This window comes from Punica granatum, chromosome 3, assembly GCF_007655135.1.
Source record: "Punica granatum isolate Tunisia-2019 chromosome 3, ASM765513v2, whole genome shotgun sequence".
In the NCBI taxonomy this organism is placed as follows: domain Eukaryota; kingdom Viridiplantae; phylum Streptophyta; class Magnoliopsida; order Myrtales; family Lythraceae; genus Punica; species Punica granatum.
Window position 1 is genome coordinate 39,539,854 of NC_045129.1, and position 21,585 is coordinate 39,561,438.

At 40.7% G+C, this 21,585-nt stretch overlaps 4 protein-coding genes across 7 annotated transcripts; 1 reads left to right on the forward strand and 3 right to left on the reverse strand.

Moving 5' to 3' along the window:
• The first annotated feature begins 1,125 nt into the window (after positions 1 to 1,125).
• LOC116201328 (rab3 GTPase-activating protein catalytic subunit) lies at positions 1,126 to 10,633 on the forward strand. Of its 4 annotated transcripts, none has more exons than XM_031532532.1 (23): positions 1,126 to 1,265; positions 1,343 to 1,434; positions 1,800 to 1,843; positions 1,931 to 1,994; positions 2,266 to 2,380; positions 2,469 to 2,536; positions 2,623 to 2,720; positions 2,940 to 3,111; positions 3,346 to 3,568; positions 4,324 to 4,450; positions 5,033 to 5,127; positions 5,250 to 5,342; positions 6,035 to 6,163; positions 6,391 to 6,524; positions 7,564 to 7,653; positions 7,764 to 7,837; positions 8,390 to 8,570; positions 8,655 to 8,726; positions 9,039 to 9,078; positions 9,194 to 9,471; positions 9,618 to 9,795; positions 9,874 to 10,085; positions 10,195 to 10,633. In XM_031532532.1, the coding sequence occupies exons 2-23, from the start codon at positions 1,375 to 1,377 to the stop codon at positions 10,492 to 10,494; spliced, it is 2,847 nt and encodes a 948-aa protein (XP_031388392.1). In that variant the 5' UTR covers positions 1,126 to 1,265; positions 1,343 to 1,374; the 3' UTR covers positions 10,495 to 10,633. The 4 variants fall into 4 exon arrangements, with proteins under 4 accessions (XP_031388392.1, XP_031388394.1, XP_031388393.1 ...); XM_031532533.1 differs by having other exon boundaries at positions 1,223 to 1,265; positions 1,368 to 1,434; XM_031532534.1 differs by having other exon boundaries at positions 1,218 to 1,434; positions 5,253 to 5,342.
• Positions 10,634 to 10,867: 234 nt separating this feature from the next.
• On the reverse strand, positions 10,868 to 13,703 carry LOC116201331 (gamma-interferon-responsive lysosomal thiol protein). Its single transcript, XM_031532538.1, has 5 exons — positions 13,315 to 13,703; positions 12,318 to 12,383; positions 11,907 to 12,047; positions 11,452 to 11,544; positions 10,868 to 11,329 (listed from the first exon to the last, which is right to left on the reverse strand). The coding sequence occupies exons 1-5, from the start codon at positions 13,648 to 13,650 to the stop codon at positions 11,123 to 11,125; spliced, it is 843 nt and encodes a 280-aa protein (XP_031388398.1). The 5' UTR covers positions 13,651 to 13,703; the 3' UTR covers positions 10,868 to 11,122.
• Positions 13,704 to 14,307: 604 nt separating this feature from the next.
• LOC116201329 (cinnamoyl-CoA reductase 1-like) lies at positions 14,308 to 16,944 on the reverse strand. The gene is made up of 6 exons (XM_031532536.1): positions 16,705 to 16,944; positions 16,444 to 16,616; positions 16,107 to 16,292; positions 15,831 to 15,993; positions 15,393 to 15,579; positions 14,308 to 14,788 (listed from the first exon to the last, which is right to left on the reverse strand). Exons 1-6 carry the CDS (start codon positions 16,820 to 16,822, stop codon positions 14,644 to 14,646), a joined length of 972 nt encoding a protein of 323 aa, XP_031388396.1. The 5' UTR covers positions 16,823 to 16,944; the 3' UTR covers positions 14,308 to 14,643.
• Positions 16,945 to 18,301: 1,357 nt separating this feature from the next.
• Positions 18,302 to 20,977, reverse strand: LOC116201330 (cinnamoyl-CoA reductase 1-like). Its single transcript, XM_031532537.1, has 6 exons — positions 20,774 to 20,977; positions 20,497 to 20,669; positions 20,176 to 20,361; positions 19,924 to 20,086; positions 19,411 to 19,597; positions 18,302 to 18,684 (listed from the first exon to the last, which is right to left on the reverse strand). Exons 1-6 carry the CDS (start codon positions 20,889 to 20,891, stop codon positions 18,540 to 18,542), a joined length of 972 nt encoding a protein of 323 aa, XP_031388397.1. The 5' UTR covers positions 20,892 to 20,977; the 3' UTR covers positions 18,302 to 18,539.
• Positions 20,978 to 21,585: the final 608 nt, after the last annotated feature.

The window sequence follows — 21,585 nt, forward strand, 5'->3', positions numbered from 1 at the left end:
AAAGTGTTTTGAGGAAACTAATTTAAAACTGTTGCAAGTAGAAAAAGACAATTATTAAGAATTGAAACATAATAAGCAGAAGGAGATTCATAAGCACTTATTCACATGTTCGAGAAAATCAAGTTTATAACCGCAATTTCAACCAAATCATGATTTCAAGAATTCTCACCGAACACTAAATTTGCTTAAAATAAAAAAAATGATTATAAAACCTCTTACGACAGTCCTAAACGAACTCTTATTCATTCTGAAATTATTGTTCAACAATTATATTTTATTATTATTATATATAAGTGACAGCAATCCCAAACCAACTCTTAATTTTATCATTAATTGAAATTAAGGGGGTCAAATTTAAAATCAATCTTACACCAAAAACTATCGCAATTTTCAACAATTTTTTTTTCTATTTTACCCTTTCTCTGTGGCCAACTAAAATCATGAGTCTAAAATATAAGAGAAAAAACTAGTAGGATGGAATGGAGGACTGCATCGACTATCTGATGTATGTTTTAAAAAGAAAATAATAGGGCGAAATTGAAAAGATATTATAAATATAAACACGACACGAGGGACCAAAACTTAAAATACAATTTTAGAGTGCGTTTGGATTGAGAGTTGAGTTGAGTTGAGTTTTGGTTTTAATTGAATTGTAATGATTGTATTGTTGAATTATGAGAAAAAGTGTGAAAAAGTAATAAATAATTGAGAGAAAATAATGATTAAGTGATGATTGTGTTGTTGAATTGTGAAAAAGTAATGAATAGTTGAGAGAATTTAATATTAAAAATTGAATTGAATAGTTAAAAATATTTAAAAATAAAAAAAAGTAATGATTGTGATGTTAAATTGAAGATAATTGGAGTTGAGTTGAGTTGAGTTAAACTTTATTCATAAAACAAACACACCCTTATTGAGCCAGAAATTACATCCAAAGGTGAAAATGAATTACACGGGCCGTTTGGATTCGGAAATTTAACTTTAACTTTAACTGAGGAAGAAGATAAGGGTTTGTGGGTCTACCAGTTTGATTTTAAATAAAATAAATGGATGTAGTAGATAATTGTGTATAATGAGATTGTGTGTGTTGAATAAGATATGAGAATTCACCAGTTTAACTTTTCAAATATGTGTTTTGTTGTGCAGCGTAGAGTTAAAGTTAAAGTTATTTTAACTTCGAATCCAAACATGGCCGTTTATGCTCGGAGTCGGAGATGAGCGCAGGCAGAGCTGAGGAACAGACAGCAGATCAAGGATTTGAATCGGTGAGCTGATAGAATAGATAGATACACTTCAGTGGAGGAGTTTCTGATCTTACCATTTGATTTGGACGATTTATCAGCCAACTTCGACTCGATCTTTCATAGACATCTCATGGCATCGACCAGCAAGATGAAGTCCGTCGTAGGCGATGAAGCTCTTGAAGACGAAGAAGTATGGCCTTCAGTTACCAAACCCCTTCCTTCTCCATTTTTGTCTTTTAATCTTTCTCAATTGCATATTACCCAAATTCAATTTAGATTGAGTTGCTTCCTGATTCGTTCTGCTCTCTGGGTTGAGGAAGTAAAGTTCCACTTGGTAGATTTCTTTTGCGAGCTGGTGTTTGCACATCCAACATCTGTTATGAACGTTTTGTGCTCATGCATCTGGATTTGTCTCATCAAAGCTGAACACATTTGGAATTCAAAGAGGGGAAACAACAACAGCAGCTGCTACATATGGATCCGATGGGTGAAAGTAGTTTGGAACGTTATGCACATTGGGATGAGCTGACTCTTTTGCTGCTTTGCTTTTTGCAGCTCGAGCGGTTCAACGATTTCACTCTTGCTTCTTCATGGGAGAGGTACTTCAGTTTCAGGGCAAAGATGCTCCGTGTTTGGCTTCCCCTTCGAGAATCTCTAATGTTATGCTTTTCAATATCCTCTTCCAGATTTATATCAGACATAGAGGCAGTTTGTCGTCAGTGGATGGCTGATGGTCCCAAGAATCTCTTGGTATGTCCGTTTTGAATGAAAGCGGGATCTCTTGTTGTCTCTTCAGTGCTGATTTCATTTGCTCGCGTACCTTTCTGTCCCGTTATTAGTTTTTGATAACTGTGGTTCATATATAAATTGGATTTCCCCGCGTTGAGTTTGAAAACTGTTTTGAAGGATTCCTTTCCTGCATAGCAAGCAGTACTCTGTATTACATGCAATCTTTTCTTCTTGAGCATTACCGTTGTTTGTTCATTCTCAATTTATTGCATACCCTGTCTTGGTCTGCCAGGAAAAGGGTGCCATTGGCTTAGGTTCATCCAAAAATTTGTACAAAGTCAAGTCTGAGCTGAAGTACGCAATGAAAAGCTATATCACGGAGTACTTTTTTGAGACCAACAACAATGGTAATTGGCGACTAAAGATTTATTTCTGAAAATAGTGTGCAGAGACACGTTTTTAAATATTAATCTCTCTACAGCGTGGTTGGCACAGGCAAAATGGCTGACTGGAATGATACTCTGCATGATGTGCAGCTTTGTTTTGGCGTAAAAGATTTTCTGGTACAATTCTCCCACACGTATTGCCCCGAAAATTACTGATGTCCTTTGCTTACTCTTACTGTTCATTGTTTTCCGTGCATCATAAGGTCATTGCTCCCCAAAGTGCTAGTGGTGTGATTCTGGATACCCCGGAGTCTAGCAAGCTATTAAGTGCTGTTGCAATTGCTCTATCAAATTGTTCCAGGTGCGGCTGAAAGTTGATAGTTCTGTGATCTAACAAGTGTCGCAATTGATTGATTGTTTTCCCAATACGGAAGAAATTAATAAAATTCATATTTGCTTTAATTGCTTTTGTTGGAATTTGCTCGGTAAATGCATGCCATCTTATTGAATTCAGTGTATTTCTCTTTAGTTAAGATGCTTAAGACAAATTTGTGACTGCTTTCTTCTGCTACCCATGCAGCATGTGGCCCGCATTCGTTCCAGTCCATGATCCTTCTAGGAAGGCATATATTGGCATTCAAAATATGGGGACAGTTTTCACTCGAAGATTTGAAGCAGATCATATCAGTAGCCAGGTTCCGGTGAAGCTCATGCATTTGGAAGGACTATATGAGCTTTTTGTCTCTAAATTTGTGAGCATCTACCACACAGTTTGTGATGCAATGGTCCCATTTTGGGTCATGATCTTTAGTTTCAAGTTACAACATGTTAATCTTCTTTCTTGTTGATTGGATCACGACATGTTATCTGCTGAAACTGTTCTTCTGATTTCTGCCATGCCTTTAAGTCTGTATTAAATAGTTTTCTCATCAGATATGCATTGATTTCGACATGGCAGTCCACTAATGATTAGCCTTATGTTGAAGGCCTACAGCACGATGGACCCCTCTGCGCATGCTTTTCAAGTCCGTTTTAAGCTGAAACTTACCTATGAAACCCTGGCGCATGATGATGATGATTCTACTCAACAAATTGAGGATGAAGTTTCAGAATCTGTGGAAAGTCCTCTAGCTGAAAACCATACCAGATCACAATGGGATGATGATTGCCCTTGGAGTGAGTGGTATTCAGCAGAAGACCCAGTTAAAGGTATTTCCCTGCTTTTAACCCTGTATCTTATTGTTAACCGTAAATTTTGTGGTCTCTCCTTGGACTAGGACGCTGGTTGCAAACCTTGTAGGCAGAAGACAATAAATGAATCCTAGGTTTCTTTCTGCTATAAATGCTACTTCTGTAAAAAGAAACTTAAATATGCTGATCTCTTGGGAACTTTCATATTTCTGTTTTGAAGGATATATAGACAGAGACTGTCCATGTGTATTCGTTTTCTCATGAGTAGCCAGCTGGCTTATTAGATCAAATATATTCTGTTTCAGCTAGTAAAAGGCCAGCTGTGCAGCTGAAGCTCTTCAAAGTGCCTATGCAAGTGCAAATTTTGTTAAGTACTGCTTTTTAAGTCCTGTCTTTCTTTCTGGGATGATAGAAGTGATACTCGCTCCACCCATTTTCCAAAATTTAAGGTTCTCAGTCGAAGAAGGTACTTTTTGATGCAAATATAATGAAGCTGGAATCTATATGTCATCAGTTCTTCTAAGAGCTCATGCAAGTGGACTACCCCTGTAATGCCATGTTCTGTTTTTAGGATTGTGTCTGGAGGACTAGAAAACAATGAAGAAATGAAAATTGCGACGTTTTGGCATTTTATAAATTGATGGTTGGCATATAGGACTGTTTGAATCTCACTTAACTCTGTAGCATTTAGTTTCGAAGTTTTTCTTTAAGTTTCAATAGTAATCTTCGTTTAAAGCAAAGCATTTTATCATACTTGAGCCAAATATTTACAGGGTTTGAATTGATTGCCATATGGACCGAGGCAATTGTTGAGAGCTCTCTAGAAATGGCAGAATTGGAGAATGCCTCGCCTCACGATGCCGAAAATTGGATAATATCTCCTAGAGTATCAAGGACAGTGTGAGAAACCTTTCTGCCAGTTACGACAATGTTTTGAATTTTCTCTTTTGCTTGACTACTACATAATAAATACTTTAGTGCATACTTTGGCGAGTGGTGCTTTTCTTGCTACCGTTTTTTATACTCAAATTTATATGAGATGTTTGTCCTTTGTTATGTTTTCCTAGAACGACATTATAGTTCAATCTAGTCATTTACAGCAGAGGTTTTCTGAAGATTTCATTGGAAAGAGCTATGCTTACTCAAAAGGGGTTTCTTTGGTTCTAGTGCATCAGATAGTTCTTAGGCTCACTTGAAGTCCCTGCTATACCTTCCTTCGTTGTCTATTTTGCACTGAAACAATTCCGCTAGAAGAAAATTTCAGTCTTACAAAGATCTCTTTCAGCAATAGACTTTATATAGCTTAAAAGATGAATTTTCGAATTTACTATTATGGCTTCAATATACGCTGCAGCTGATCTACTCACTGCTTTCTTGAACTTTTTCAGTTTAAGCACGTGCAAATAGACACTTTTGACTTTATTAAGATTCATGACATCCATGGATATTGGTCTAAATTGCTTCTCAATATGATGGTTACAGGGGGAGCAACATTGGATTCGCCTCACAATTGTGTCTTCTGGTTGATGCATTAGATATGTCTTTTGAGGCTCAATTTTTGGAAGATTTTGTGTCAGGTGTGTGTGACATATTATTCTTATCTTTTGTTGCAACATGATTTTGTAATATGGTCTTGCTTGTTTTGAAATGGTTTCATAGGAAATAGACTAAACTTACCACCAGTTCTTATTTTTGACAGTAGAAAAGTCTAGTACTGATGCTTTGAAGTCCTCCATGGTCATTCCTCCACCAACAGTGGTTGATCGTGTGCTTAAAGAACTTTTCCAGGAAGGTATTTTCGTTATTTATCTTCATCTTAGTTGAAGCTGTTGCATCAGTTATATTTTTGGATGAAATGAGTTGGATATAGGGAAAAGTACACCCTTGGGATCAGGACAAATTGCACCTTGTGTTTTTGTTAGAGACAATTAGCCCACGTACTTAGTTAGCTATAGGGGGTTATGACGTTAGATTTTTTTTTTCATTTTTAGTCCTCAATCTTTAGCCTTTTAAATATTTTGGTTTTAAATCCTTTTCCTTTTATCATTCCTATCCCCAACTTTCATTTTTTTCTCATTTTAGTCCTAGAAAGAAAATCGAAAGAGAAGGAGGATCGGGGCCGCCGACCCCAAGAATCGACCAGGGGCTCCGAGTCGGAATCCCCAGTCGATTCGAGGGTAGAGGCCGCCAATCGGCGACCCGACCTCTCCAACGAGGTCGCCGGTACCCATGGAGAACATCGATGGCCAAGATTTTAAATTAGGGAAGTAAAGAGAGTGAGAATAATTTAGGTAGGCTGATAAAAGAAAATTTTACTAATTGAGGAGAAGTAGCAAAGTTGTAACCTATGAACTTTTCCTATATCATCATCATATAATAAATAAATAAAGTGATACATAATGATATTTGCCTCTCCAATTTGGAGCGTCTTTCTTCCTAATCAATGAAATTTACTAATTATGATTGTTGTCATTGTATTATCAGGAGTTAAACTTCCTGATCTTGGCAAGGCCGAGAACAAGAACTCTCGAATTATTAAAGGCGCACCCCTTGGATCTCTTTTCACAGAGTTCTGTTTAAATGTGCTCTGGATTGGCAATTGTAACATCCGTGGTACGTATGCAGAATAGTTATGGTTTTAATTTGTTCAAAGTAGATATACAAGTTATGGTTCTTATTTTTATCCAAAGGAAGAAGAGAGCTATAGTTCTTTTTGGGTACACCATATCTATCAATAGAAGACTATTTCTGATAATGTTCTTGAGTTTCGGGATTCTAAGAATTCTGAGTAACAATTTTCTTAATCTTTCTGATGGATATGTCTCTCTGCATGTGAATAGCTATTGCTTTGCTCTGGATAGAATTCGTCAGGGAAGTCCGTTGGTGCTGGGAGGAGTCCCAGCCTCTGCCTCGAATGCCTGACAGTGGTTCAATAGACTTGTCCACATGTTTAATTAATCAGAAATTACAGATGGTAATTTACTGGTACCTATTTGATAAGACAAGTCATTTGACAAATATTCATCAGTTCACTTCCTTTTCTTTTTCTTTTTCCCTTCATTTCCTTAAAGATTATTATCATAGGTGAAAAACTTGAATTTAACATTGAAAGGTGTCCTAGTTGGAGAAGGCAAAAGCACTATGCTAATACCATTAGGGGTGATGGTATATCGGTTCCAAGCTCACTCCCATGTAGTTTGGAGACCCCAGGTCTCGAGTTCGAATCCCCCGGGGACATATGCTGGGGTGGGCTCTTTGGCTTGGGTCTGGGGTCATCTTCGGCTTTTGTTAACTGTGTTAGGCCTCTGGTGGTGCTATGCTGACGGTACTTACGTTGGCTGTTTAGTTCATCTGATATGTTTGCGATTGAACACAAGAGCCTGAACATTACGTAATAGGGACGATAATGTTGTCATCACTGCTGCCCACCATTTTATTCATCAAAAAAAAAAAAAAAAGCAATGTGCTAATACTGCCCATCCCTCCTCCAAATGGGCTTAAAAAATTTTAGGCTTGTCAACTTCTAAGCGTCTGAATTGTATGACTGTCTGTTGAGTACAATATGTTCATGTTCGAATTTCTCATCAGCAGGCATTTTGTTAATTTGAGGCTTTCTTATTACCAATGCCTGACTAATTGGAGATCTTCTTTTGTCTTGGTGCTGTGATTTTGACAACGAACACTTTTAAGTGGTTTATGTGAGCTAACACTGTTAAGTTTCTATCTTTCTTAGTGGGTCCTTCCTTAATTCCTTCCATACTTTGTAAATCAATGTATCATATTTCTTCTCCTTGAGTATTTCTTTCTGGTGATGTTGCTCGCTGAAAAAATTCGACGCCCCTCAGTTTTTGATTTTTCACTTTCTACTTTGAATGATTACATCAAATGCTTCTGGTTTTTGTGAGAATTTAAAGTGGCCAGCTAGTTATCAATATTGTCTGGATATCATGTTAAGTAGGATTTCTTTGTCAGTATGGAGGAAAAATGTTTGGTTTTGCTGCCTTTTTATTCAGCTTGCTATATGCATTGATAAGAAGCAACAAGCCAGTGAAGAATTTCTAGATTGTATTAGCAGTGCAGATACTGCTTCTGCCCATATGGAGGTAATGAAGGTCTAATTCATTCTCTTCCCCCCTCCCTTTTGGCTCCCTTTTCATCTATATATTCGCGTTTACCTTATGGGTTCTCTTGGAAAATTGATGGAAACAAGCAGGAAGATGATCAGTTTACAGTGGAATCCTCCAACGTGTGGCAACCTGTTGATAACTCTGACAATAATTGTGAAAGGTGAAGTGCTATCCGTCTTTTTTTTTTGTGTGACTCATCGGATAGTTCCATTATTAGTTTCTTCATAAGTACCAGCATAGTATAAAAAGAGAATTGAAAATTTTGCTGAGCAACGCACAGATGCCTACTTGACTTCTTGAAGAGTGTTCAGGGAGGCAATTTATTTCTCGAATGAGCATAGCATCGTCGTTAGATGAAGCACATTTTCAAAATTTAAAAATGTAATAGTACCTTGAATGCACAGGTGGAAATTTGAAATCAAGACACTTGGGTTCTCATTCTGGTTAGTTGCTGCTGCTTGTAGCAAAGCATGGTGTACTGTCAGCTTTCTGATGTTACTTGTTTAAGGTCTGTGCTGGCCTTTTGCAAAGACTGTTCTATGATAAGGCTGATGGGTTCAAAAAAAATGTTTTTGTCTGTCTTACAACTAAACAAGGCATATGACTGCTCTATTACATCCTATTCTCTCTCTTCATAATGTGATTTTTTGGCTTCCAGTTGGTAGTATTCTATCCTTGCTATCCTTTACATAAGCGTCTTGTTTATGTATAGCTCGTCAACACGAAGTAATTTGCATGATCATGAAAGAAGTCCACCGAAAATTGAGGCAAAGGATGTTTCATCGTCAGCTGGTCCCAAATCTTCAGATGTCGTTAGAAGAGGCTCTGCTGGTGAAGTGGGATCAGTGATGCTTCTGAAGTTGCGTCAAAGCCTGCATGCACCTTACACACAGGTTTTGGGTCATCTGCTTGGTTTTCTTTTGACAAGTCTTTGCAAATTTAATACCTAAAGGCAGCATTCTTGGTTTTCATTACAGGAAGCGCTGCTTATGACAGAAGATATGCATGAAGAACGGCTTCGTGCAGTTCATGCTCTTGGAGATTCATTCGTGAGTATTGAGTGAAGACCTTTATTGCGCATGTTACTTATGCAGAAATGGTTTATTGATGTGCCATCTTTTGGACTATTTCAAGTATACTAGATGGTGCACGCAATACTACCCAGCTTAGGAGTCAGGATCATCATGTTTAAGTAGTTGGCAATCAACAGTGCAGGAAGTTGTGACAGTTTATATAGTTATACATTCAGTTGTATAAATGTTGGAGTATCATCCCCCACAAAGATAGTAATGGACAAGATATATCATCGATTCTTTGTTTCTCGAATGATGGTGGATACTTCTCCACTGACTTTGTTGCAGAATTTTTCAGCTCAGCTAGAAAAAGAGGTCCTATATTCAGGTAACTAGCTTTCATCGGTTTCAGTTTCTTGTGAGATCGTGAGCCATGAAACATGTCTTGCACGTCCGCATATTTCAAAGTAATTAATGGTTTCTTAAATTGCATACATGAGCAGACATGTCTGCATTCAAAGCAGCAAATCCAGATGCTGTCTTTGAAGATTTCATACGGTGGCATTCGCCTGGAGATTGGGAAAGCGACGAGCCCAAGGAAGTTGGATCATCTTCAGGTCTTCCATCTGTTGGCCCAAAAGTTGCCTGGCCTCCGCGAGGGCGGCTGTCACAGAGAATGTCTGAGCATGGAAACATGTGGCGAAAGATTTGGAATGATGCGCCTTCTCTACCAGTATCTGAGCAGAAGCCTCTGCTGGATCCAAACAGAGAAGGAGAAAAGGTAAAATTATCTACATAGAAATTTTATATTATGCTCCATTTATGTTTCTGAGTCATATTCAGATTCGAAACGCTTTTGCTATTGATGTGCTATTTACCCAATGGCTGATTTATCATTCTCCTCTTCGGGGCACTTGACTGGTAAAGATCCTCCATTACTTGGAAACAATAAGGCCGCATCAGTTGCTTGAACAAATGGTCTGCACATCTTTTAGAGCAGCAGCTGACACCATAAATCAGACCAACTATGGAAGATTGAAGCCAATGGAAACGAGAATGGATCAACTCTACCTTACAATGGCATCTACCTTGAGGCGTTTGCAAGGTATACACCCTGCCCTGTCCTGTGTCTCTCCGGGATCAGTTGATATAACATCTACTTACAGCTCTCTGTGTTTCACAGCGAATCTCGTCTCTGCTGGCAGTGAGACAATTGAGGACCTAAGGCGTTTGATCGTCATTTTCGGACGTGTTGAGAAGTTAATGACTGTTGCAGCTTCTCTTCATCGGAAATTCCTGCAAGCACCATCTCTAGCTGAAACTATTTTCATTGACTACTATAAATTTCACTCCAAGAAAATGGGGACCAGCCGTACGGGAGAAGATGATGAAATGGTGCGTGTAATTAATTCATCCTCAGCACTAGGAGAATGCAGTGAGAGAGATATACATACTTTCACGGATTCACTCACATGCATCCACTTATTTTTTGTATTTGCCATAGGAATTTGACATGAAGCTACAATTAAGGAGTCATGAGCGGCAGGTGATATCGAACATGTTCACTCCTCCTAGCGCTAATCAATCATGGAGGAAAGTCCTGAGCATGGGCAATCTTCTCAATGGCCATGAGCCGACTGTACGGGAAGTCATGTTTTCCAAGCGAGACAGGTCAAGTGGCAATCACTATGCAGCCCGGACTCCAAGAGATTATCGGGAAGAAGAGATAGAGACGTATCGAATGTATATTTGTGGGACCTCGAATGATCTTCGGGTGGCACTCTCCGTTGCCTCCTATGACTGATTAGTCCCATCCAATAGTTCAGTAACATTCTCGACTGTTGGTCGACTTAAATTAGCATTTCGCAAACTCAAGCAGTCAAAGTACTGACAAACTTTGTAATTATATTCTTTGGGTAGTTTCTTTTCTCTGTAGACCTCAAGAACAAACTGCTTCCACAGTAAACAACGGACCGAGTTTGGTTTAGTTTGAGAACTGTTTTGAGCTCGGGCTCAGGGGTTGTGTGCTTTGACATGGCACGGTTGAGTTGAGCCAAATACTGCAAAGATATTGGCTTGAATAAAACATTTATCATGGAGTTCTCGATAGGCCTCACAATTCACACGCTTCAATTGGATCGCCACTCTGCTTTAGATTGGAAAGAACACGGGTGACATGATACGGTAGGAAAAGAGAAGACACCTCTCCTCAGGTCAGGTCCATTATGGGAGAGTCCCGCTATAGAAAGGTAATACAGGAACACTGTCACATGATCAACATTGGAAGATACAACAATTAACAAGCTTGTTGACAGCAGAACAGAGAGCTTCCCTTAAAAGTACTTGCGCAACCCAAAAAAGAAGAAGAAGAAGAAGAAGAAGAAGAAGAAGAAGAAGAAGATTATTATTCTCATGGCTACGGAAAATGCCCCTTAACCAACCACATTGATCCAACGCATCACCGATGCAGCAGCCTCTCTCATTCGGGAAATGAATGCGGAGTTGTCCTTGTAGCAGACTTGATGCTTCTTTACTGAGATCGTCGATTTGATGGCATCATGGGAAAGTTCACTGCAGGCTTTGGGCGCACTAGTGCCGCTATAAGCCTCACATATGTAGCTCTCAAAGTTTTCATAGTCCTGCAAACAGAGATAATTTTCCAAGATCAGCATACAAATTTCCTGTCGCATAAAGGAATTAAACTGTTCGACAGTGTCAGTAATAGATATCTTGACGCCGGAGACAGGAAATTGTGACTTACTTCGTAAAGTGGTTTTCCATTCACTACAACCCATGGAACATATTGATGAGGTGGTTGGAGTGCATTAGTTTCGGCAGCATATTGCAGTTCAAGCTGCGCATAAAAGGAGCAAATCTAACTTAAAATAGAGAATCAAATTAAAATGGAATGTGAAAGCAGGGATTTTTTTTTTTTTTACGACAGCATCTTAAGAAGTTCGAGAACTGCCCATTGCCACGGGGGCCACTTTGCCATTCAGCGTGTCAGAGAAGTTACAACGCCAGAAAATAAATGGCTACGTTTAGCATTTCAATATTAGTCTATTTCTTAGTCTGGTGATATACCATGACATTAAAGATCTCACAGAATCGTCGACAGAAGTTAATAAACAAATCAAGCTTCCATATTTTCATAAAAAAACAACCATTATTGAAGCCCATGGAATAAAAAAAAAAACTATCAATGGAGAAACTAACCTTCGTCCCTCGTCCGCTGGTATAGCAATCATAAACAGGTTTTGAATCCAAACCCAATTCACTGAAGCAGGACTCCCACTGTGTGAATTCATGTGTATGCACCATCTTCTCTATGCAATAGATCAAAGGGAAGTGGTCGCTCTGCAGGAAGAAGCAAAGAGTTATGAGGAAACGATGAGTGCGCAGCTAAGCTTCACTGTAATATGTCCAGATTAAACTGACCATCTTAGTCTAGAAGCATGCTAGAAAATATTAAAGTGGAGAGGAAATGAAATAAAGAAGCTGCACGCACCCAAAACACTGCAAAGCCAGACGATATCATGAGCGGCAATTGGAAGGAAAACACACCCAGCGAGGAAATAATATGTAGCATAATTTAATATTAAACTGAACAAGGTCAAGGAGTATTACCACTGTAGGCCAAGCATCGATAACACAGGCTTCGATGGTGTTGAGCAAGCACTCCGACGGGCCATGCTGCAAACCAAGGTCAAACTTTATAAGCTTACAAAACAGAAACTCAAGCAAGAGATGCTAAAACAAGAAGAAGCCCAGTATATATATATATCTCTACCTACAACAAAGGCACTAAGTAAATTCTCCCACAACCACAAGTGCTATCTGTGTGTCCAATTTCAGGGTATTGAGTTATCAAAAAGATCCATAGCATAGGACCTGGCAAGCGAAGGTGGTGTTGCCTCTGCTGAGTTTGGCATTCCCCCAAGGGACAAGGTTAAGGTGTACGATGTTGATGAGGCCACTTCAGAAGAGCTTAGCCAGCCCATTGACAACAAAGCTGGCGCTTTACGGGGCAGAGGGCCTCGTAGTATAAGCTCAAAGAGACTTTCTCGGATTCAGATGGCAAGCTGATTCGAGAAGCAGAGGAAGAGGAAGAGAAGAAGGAGAGCAAGTAGTAGAAGACCAAAACGAGGGTCATGGGGTAAGGTCGAGGACCAGGAGCCATAGTTGAACAGCGAGGACCGATGCTTAAGCAAGAAAAAGAGTGGGAGAGTTGTGTTTTAATAACGTCTGTTAAGCAGCCGAAGTTGAGACCCGTGACGTGAGGCTCTGCTCTGGCTCTGGCTCTGATCTTTCTCACAGTAGCAGAGCAGAGAGCAAATGGCGGGGGGGAAGCGAAAGCTAATGGATCGGCATTCAGACGAAGCGCAACGTGATATGAGAAACAACGTTCCAGGTGTTCCCTTCCCTTCCCTGCCGCAATTAGCCACCAATAGCGATAGCGATGGTGGAGGGAGGACGGGATAAAACCAGATTTCCATCAATTTAACAGTTCCCACCATAGCTCTAACAATTGTAACTCGCCAGCTTGAAATTCATCAAAGAAACTGTTTTCCCAAACGATTCCACAATCTTGACGAGAGAGAGAGAGGAGGGGGGCGAAGTTGACCTGGCAAGAGATGGTGTCGTTAGCGCCAATCTTGGCGTTGCCATAAGGGACGAGCTTGAGATCGATGATGGAAGTGAGTCCGTTGTCGAAGACCTTGCTGAGGCCATTGACGATGAAATTGGCGCAGTAGGGGCAAAGGGTCTCGTAGTAGAGAACCACCGGAACCTTCACGGTGCCGGAACCGGGGGAATGTATTATGAACCTCGAACTCGAAGCAGAAACGGCCTCCAACGAATGGTCGACGGCCAACACCGACAAGAAGAACAGGAAGATGGGGGCAGCTCTGAAATGAAGATTAGCTTCCATGGAAATGCGAAACGCGTTCATCAGATTCATTGGCTCAACTCAACTCAATCATCTCTCCTTTTTTCTTTTTTTCTTTTTTTGAAAAATAAATAAAGATGGCCGTGCCTTTCGACTTCGACGAGGCGGTCCGCTCCGGTGGGACTGAAAGTGGGCCCACTCTTTGTCTTTTTCGGGAGATTCAGGGCCTAATTTTTACAGTTGAATTAAATTTTAATTTTAATTAATTTGTAATAATTACGAAGTTGAATTATGAATTTTTTTTAAAAAAGTAATAAATAATTAAAAAAAATTGATGATTGTATTATTGAATTATGAAAAACGTAATTAATAATTAAGAGAATTTATTATTAAAAATTGAATTGAATGTTTAAAAAAATTAAAGAAAAATGAAAAAATAATAATTGCATTATTAACTTTTATTGTATAATAAGTATAGTTAAAATTATGATTAAAACCTTAAAATAGATTGTAAAATCAAACGGTCTAACGGCGACCATTGACCAATTCAACAGGACAAGTATACATTCCTGCCTGGTCATGACCAGGGGTGATCTTTTTGTGAAAAAACATGCTTGAGCTGAAGTCTCACCCGGAAAGCCTATTGAGTTATCGTTAATTGCCTGTTCACCATTCTTTTGCTCGAAGATGTTTATTTATCAGAACGACCAGTGCCTGAAATTGAATATATACATCCATGGAAAACTCAGTTGAATTTCCAATAAAAAGATTACTTGACGGTCGCTTATTTCATTGAACAAAAGATACAACACACTATTAACAGTTGGCCTTCTCAGTCCGACCTACAAGAAGGCCATGCAGGGAGACCTATGCCATCCAAGAGTTTGATTCAAGAGATGAACCCCTTGCCCTTCAAGCTCTCAACAGCATCCCTTATTACTTAAGGGTCGCTTATTTCGTTGAAGAAAAGATACAACACGCTATAACAGTTGGCCTTCTCCGACGGACCTACAAGAAGGCCATAACCTTAGTGACTGGGGGACCCATGCAATGTAAGAGTTTGATTCAAGAGATGAACCCCTCGCTCTTCAAGCTCTCAACAGCATCCCTGATGATCTGCTCCATTGGAATGAACTCCATACCCAACTCCATCAGCTTCTTCCCTCCATCCTTCACTCTCAGCAGCCCGGGTTGAGTGTCTCTCGGTAACCTAGAAAAAGTAAACACGAATATAGTTAGTTAGGAAAAAAAAAGCTCACAAGATCCTGCACATTTTAATATGCTGCTTATTTAAGTAAAACTAGGCTCGGAATTCTGAGGCCTTCAAGAGAATTCAAGCTGCACATTCTTTTCTCAAAGGGACCAGAGATTTTTCAAAGTGCCAAAACAAACTGAACGAGAAGAGAGCCGTGGTGACATATAGAGATTTCCTGCAAGCCGAGGAATATTTCGCATCCATACGAAAGACAATAGCTAGATGACAGTCCTACACACTCCATGGAAAAGGATATTTATGTCTAGTCATCAAGAAGAAAGTAAGCAAAGCAAATAATAATTCCTCAACAGTGATTTGCTTGAAAACACTAGCTATTGTCAAGGTCAATTGAAGCTCCACTTCCATGGTCATCGAATGCCATATATTGTAATGCAGAAAGCTCTCCACCAATCCCACCCAAAATCTAGGACAGAAGTGCTCCTACCAAATGGCAATATGAAATTATGCTCGAGAACTTCTCGGTATAGACAGCTAATATCATGCTGAAAAGTGAGGGGTCCATCAGCTGAATCGAGATATGGGGACTCAAACTTCTTACTTGGGGACACTGTACTCCGGGTAAAGTTCAGCAACCTTTGCAACAAAATCACCATAATGTGATATAGCTTCGACGCACAAGTGCCTTCCAGTGGCTGACTTATTCTCATACACCAGTATATGTGCGCGTGCAACATCTTTAAAATGAGAACATCCCATGAAAATGTCCTCATATGTTTCCGTGCCACCTGAAGAGAGAAGGAAATAATTATTCATTTCAGAATCTAAAAAAATTACAAAGGGGGAAGAATTTTTAGAAAAAATAACCAAAAACATCCCGGTTTATATTCAATGAAATACGGGCCCAAAAAGGAAGGAAAAAAAGAAGAAGAAGAAGAAAGAAAGAATATTCAATAAAATAGGATAAGCCGACTGCTATCATGGATTTACTGACCATATGCTAAATGCAAGTTGTATCATTAGATCAGATCAAAATTACCCTGCAGAAGGCGCACAAGCATCAACATGCTCGCATTCAGTCTCGGAGGAATCACAGGGCCCATGACAGTTCCAGGATTCACCACAACCACATCCAATCCTTCCTCTTGTGCAATGTCCCAAGCAGCCTTCTCGGCCAACGTCTTCGACAGGGAATACCATAACTAGGCGAAAATAAGAAGAAGCCTGAATTATATATCTCATGATATCGACTCTCTATTCTACGGAATCTAGTGAACCAATGGAAGCCGATAGGAAGTGAAAGGCAATGACCGACCCCGTTGTGCTTGCAGTAGTCGACATCAGTCCAACAATCTTCATTCTTGACTTTATCAGCAGGCCAGGAAGGGCTAGGCGTGATGGCGGAGGTGGAGGAAGTTACAACCACTCGCTTTACTCCGACTGTCTTGGCTGCCCTCAGTACGTTAGTTGTTCCTTTGATTGCCGGATCAAGAAGCTCCTTCTGTCAATGGCGGCGCCCCAAGAGAAAACGCAGATGCTCCATGAAACCGATTACGATTTTACAAGTTGACAACTTTGGCACGAATTTTTTTTTTTTTTGCAACATGATTAATATGACGATTGGGATTAAGGGAGAGTGAGTGAGTGAGTACCTCAGGATCGTGAACCTGATCGACGATGCAGGGAGAGGCGAGGTGGAAGACGCCGGAGCAGCCACTGATGGCGGAGACTAAAGAGTCGTAGTCGAGGAGGTCTATCTGGAACAGACGGAGCCGTGTCTCAGCTCCTTCAAGCGCTTGCAGATGCTTCGTCTCAGTTTCATCCTCTGCAAATTTCAAGCATCCGGTTACTCATCGCTGACAATGACATGAATCAGCAGCCAGTGCAAGCAGGAGCAGGATAAGATACTAAACTGAGGTTTTGGACGGTAGCATGAACAGTGTAACCGCGCTCGAGGAGGAGACGGACGAGCCAGGAGCCGATGCAGCCGCTGCCACCGGTGACACAGACCAGTTTAGCTTCATCCGCCATTGTCTTGACTCCCCGATTCTTCTTCTTCTTCTTCTTCTTCTTCCACCACTGAACCCTGCGGTAGCTATGCCCTTTCTTCTTCTTTTTGGGAAGAAGGCGCTACACCCTTTCTCTTCCCCGTACATGCAGCTCAGGATAAGATGGTCATTTCGTATCTCTGATATCAGACAAACACGGGCCAGCGTGGGTCCAACAACCCCGGGCATACTGGGCTGCAGCCGAACCCAATATTGGATTGTGCCTGGCCCATGGGAAAGGGAAAACTCCTATCCTATCCTATCCTGTCCTGTCCTATACTAAGAAAGAAGACCACAAGCACAACGAAGCTCCAGCAATTAAGGAGAAACTAAAATAGAGCATGCTGCTGGGGGGCCTCTATCTGATCTTAAGAGTTCCTTTGGAGCTAATGACACAGCACGGGGATTGAGTTACATCGATATGTCTAGAGAGGATGAATGAGAATATGGCGAATGCTTGCTCGGGAAGCTAAGAATGCGTGTAGAGAGATGAAGGTGGATGACGAAATTCCTTAGAAGAGAGCTAGTGGATGGAGAGCTGATTGAAGTTTTGGTAAAGAGACATTTGGAATGACTCGCTAAAGAAAATGCATAACGTCCTCAAAGTAACTTAACTGTAATTCATGGTTCTTCTGTAATAACTTAGCTGCCCACCTGTAACGGCACTTATGGGGATAGGAAAAAGCAGGAGAGGCTTCAACTCAATCGAGGTGATTAATTATATGTCAAAATCCCAAAGACTCCTCGACCAGGAGAAGGATTTTAGCACAGCCAACTACTGAGCTAAATGAATCCCCTAGGAAGGTCGGATAGGCGACCAAGGGGTTTACAACTATGATAAAACAACATTACTCCGTAGTTGCAGGAAGTCGAGGAAAGGGAAGGAAAAACCCTGCTAATGCCGAGGCATCTACTCACAAGTAATGACCACTCCCAAAACTAACCTTCAATGGTTGAGGGAACAAGCTGAAACATCAGAGGTCCTTAATAGGCCTCTGAAAACATTGGTAGGTTAAGAATTTGGTGGCAAGGTATAACGTAACTCTGGTTTGTTTATTTGTTTGTTTGTTTGTTAGAGACTAGGGGCGCAAGAAAGTAAAAAAAAAAATGGCTATGTTCTGCAGTAACAGTCTTCCTCACAGGAAGATTCATCACAACTAGGCTCATTCCTATTTGGTTGTCCATTGTGTATTTGCAAGCTCTACCTTCTGAAAGACTCGGAGGAGCTCCTTGGGGTAATAGACCCCGGATGGTTTCTTTCAGGTGATTTTACCGTTGTAAAATAACAGGATTACATTGAGAAGAAAAAGATGGGCCTTTTCCTTTCGTCGAGTTAGTCCGGTGGGGCTGTCTTTTAGAGCTTTTTTATGTCGTTGTCTTTGTGCAAATAATAATTATTAAGAAGAAGAAGAAGAAGAAGAAGAAGAATTGAGCTGATGTCTCAACCGGAAAGCATAGTATGTTGTTAATTGTATGTTTGCGATTCTTTTGCTCGAAGATGTTTATTTATCAGAACGACCAGTGCCTGAAATTGAATACATACATCCATGGAAAACTCAGTTGAATTTCCAATAAAAAGATTACTCGACGGTCGCTTATTTCATTGAACAAAAGATACAACACACTATGACAGTTGGCCCTTCTCAGTCCAACCTACAAGAAGGCCATGCAGGGAGACCTATGCTATCCAAGAGTTCGATTCAAGAGATGAACCCCTTGCTCTTCAAGCTCTCAACAGCATCCCTGATTATCTGCTCCATAGGAATGAACTCCATACCCAACTCCATCAGCTTCTTCCCTCCATCCTTCACTCTCAGCAGCCCGGGTTGAGTGTCTCTCGGTAACCTAGAAAAAGTAAACACAAATATAGTTAGTTAGAAAAAAAAAAAAAAAGCTCACAAGATCCTGCACATTTTAATATGCTAGCATAAACATCTGACGAGTTGTCTTATCATATACATACATATATATATATATATATAACTAAAGTTAAAACTAGGCCCCGGATAATTCTGAGACCTTCAACAGAATTCAAGCGGCACATTCTTTTTTTTGAGAGGGACGAGAGATTTTCTAAAGGGCCAAAACAAACTGTACGAGAAGAGAGTTGTGGTGACATATAATGATCATATGCAAGCCGAGGAACATTTGATAGCCATACGAAAGACAATATATAGATGACAGCTCCTACATGCTCCATGGGGAAAAGGATATTTTATGCCTAGCTAGTCCTCTCAAGAAGAAAGTAAGCAAAGCGAATGAGAATTCTTCAATAGTGATTTGCCTGAAATTAAACTCGAGTTAAAAGGCACTAAAACAATATCCATACATAGATTATCTAGCTCGGTGACATTACAGGTCCACTTCCAGATGGTCATCGAATGCCATATATTAATGTAATGAACAAAGCTCTCCACCAATTCTCTTGCCCAAAATCTAGGACAGAAGTGCTCCTACTACATGAAAATATGAAATTACGCTTGAGAAGTTCTCAGTATAGATAGCTAACATCATGCTGAAAAGTGAGGGATCCATGAGCTGAATCGAGATATGGAGACTCAAACTTCTTACTCGGGGACATTGTAATGCGGGTAAAGTTCAGCAACCTTTGCAGCAAAATCACCGTAATGTGATATAGCTTCGACGCACAAATGCCTTCCGGTGGCCGACTCATTCTCGTATACCAGTACATGTGCCAGTGCGACATCTTTAAAATGGACAGATCCCATGAAAATGTTCTCATATGTTTCCGTGCAACCTGGAGAGAGAATGAAATTATTATTCCTTTCAGAATCTAAACATTGCAGAAGGCGAAGAATTTTTAGAAGGATAACCCAAAAAATCCCAGCGAACATTCAACGAAATACTGGCAAAAAAAAGAAAAAAAAAAAAGAAGGAATATTCGATGAAATAGCTAGGATTAGTCGACTGCTATCACGGATTTACTGACTATATGCTATTCCTGCGGCTGACCAAAAAATAAAAATAAAAATTGCGAGTAAGCATAAAGTACCAGGATCAAAACGAGAAGAATTTATGCAAGTCAAACATACAATGCAGATCATTAGATCAGATCAAAATTACCCTGCAGAAGGCGCACAAGCGTCACCATGCTTGCAGTTAGTCTCGGAGGGATCACAGGTCCCATGACAAATCCAGGATTCACCACAACCACATCCAATCCTTCCTCTTGTGCAAAGTCCCAAGCAGCCTTCTCGGCCAACGTCTTCGACAGGGAATACCATAACTAGGCCAAAAATAAGAAGAAGCATGAATTATATACCATCTGATATCGACTCTCTATCATACAGAATATAGTGAGCAGCAGCGGCTGACCCCATTCTGCTTGCAGTAGTCGAGATCAGCCCAGCAATCTTCGTTCTTGACTCTATCAGCAGGCCAAGAAGGGCTAGGCGTGATGGCGGCGATGGAGGAAGTCACAACCACTCGCTTTACTCCCACTGTTTTGGCTGCCCTCAGCACATTAGTTGTTCCTTTGATTGCCGGATCGAGAAGCTCCTTCTGTCAATGGCGGCGCCCCAAGAGAAAAGGCAGATGCTCCATGAAACCGATTATGAATTCACAAGTTGACAACTTTGGCACGATATGCGACATGATGAATACGACGATTGGGATTAAAGGAGAGAGAGTGAGTACCTCAGGATCGTGAACCTGATCGATGATGTTGGGAGAGGCGAGGTGGAAGACGCCGGAGCAGCCGCTGATGGAGGAGAGTAATGAGTCGTAGTCAAGGAGGTCTATTTGGAACAGACGGAGCCGTGTCTCTGCTCCTTCTAGCGCTCGCAGGTGCTTCGTCTCAGCTTCATCCACTGCAAATTTGAAGCATTCGGTTATTCATCACTGACATGAATGAATCAGCTCCAACCAGAAGACGGAAGAGGAGGAGGATAGGATAGTGATGCTAATACTAAACTGAGGTTTTGGACGGTAGCGTGAACCGTGTAACCGCGTTCGAGGAGGAGACAGACGAGCCAGGAGCCAATGCAGCCGCTACCGCCGGTGACGCAGACCACTTTAGCTTCATCCGCCATTGACGTTGTCTCCTCGCTGCTGCTGCTTCTTCTTCCGCTGGGCGCTTTTCTCTTGTTGTCCGCTCTCTCAAATCAGTCACTTCCATCTTCACTCATTATATAGCTTTCGAAAAGGATAAGATGGTATCCGGCGAGCATGGGCCAACGGCTGTGCACCGTACGCGACATGGGATGTGGCCCCATGGGAAAGGGAAACTTTTGACTTTCGTTTGGCTTTTGAGGGGAATGCCGAAGGGATCAATCAGTCAGTGTTATGGAGATGGAAAATGGTCTATTCTTGTTGTTCAATTTTGTCTTGTCTGAGGTGGAGGAGGAGTGGGTGATGAGAAGTGGTCCCTGGTGGGATAGGATATTCAACATTGTCCTATAGTTTTTGAGGCCATGGAAGCGTGATATTAAGCCCCCTCCCTCGAACTACAAAAGCAAAGTCTTCCTGTTTGGATATTAAAATGACCTAAGAGTTCCTTTGGAGCTAATGACAGAGCACAGGGATCGAGTTACTTCGATATGTCTGGAGAGGATGAATGAGAATATGGCGAATGCTTGCTCGACAAGCTAAGAATGCGTGTAGAAAGATGAAGGCGGATGATGAAATGCCTCAGAAGATAGATAGAAGTTATGCTAGTGGATGGAGAGCTGATTGAAGGTTTGGTAAGAGTAACTCCGGAATGACTCGCTAAAGAAAAAATAATAG

Coding starts and splice junctions, on each gene's coding strand:
- LOC116201328 (XM_031532532.1), top strand. CDS start 1,375: ATGGCATCGACCAGCAAGATGAAGTCCGTCGTAGGCGATGAAGCTCTT. Junction 6,525..7,563: donor TTAATCAGAAATTACAGATG/GTAATTTACTGG, acceptor CTTTTTATTCAG/CTTGCTATATGCATTGATAA. Junction 8,571..8,654: donor TGCATGCACCTTACACACAG/GTTTTGGGTCAT, acceptor TTTTCATTACAG/GAAGCGCTGCTTATGACAGA.
- LOC116201331 (XM_031532538.1), bottom strand. CDS start 13,650: ATGAATCTGATGAACGCGTTTCGCATTTCCATGGAAGCTAATCTTCAT. Junction 12,384..13,314: donor ACGACACCATCTCTTGCCAG/GTCAACTTCGCC, acceptor CTTGGTTTGCAG/CATGGCCCGTCGGAGTGCTT. Junction 11,330..11,451: donor ATGGAAAACCACTTTACGAA/GTAAGTCACAAT, acceptor CTCTGTTTGCAG/GACTATGAAAACTTTGAGAG.
- LOC116201329 (XM_031532536.1), bottom strand. CDS start 16,822: ATGGCGGATGAAGCTAAACTGGTCTGTGTCACCGGTGGCAGCGGCTGC. Junction 15,994..16,106: donor ACTACTGCAAGCACAACGGG/GTCGGTCATTGC, acceptor ATTTTCGCCTAG/TTATGGTATTCCCTGTCGAA. Junction 15,580..15,830: donor GCTTGTGCGCCTTCTGCAGG/GTAATTTTGATC, acceptor TTCTCTCTTCAG/GTGGCACGGAAACATATGAG.
- LOC116201330 (XM_031532537.1), bottom strand. CDS start 20,891: ATGGCGGATGAAGCTAAAGTGGTCTGCGTCACCGGCGGTAGCGGCTGC. Junction 20,087..20,175: donor ACTACTGCAAGCAGAATGGG/GTCAGCCGCTGC, acceptor TTTTTGGCCTAG/TTATGGTATTCCCTGTCGAA. Junction 19,598..19,923: donor GCTTGTGCGCCTTCTGCAGG/GTAATTTTGATC, acceptor TTCTCTCTCCAG/GTTGCACGGAAACATATGAG.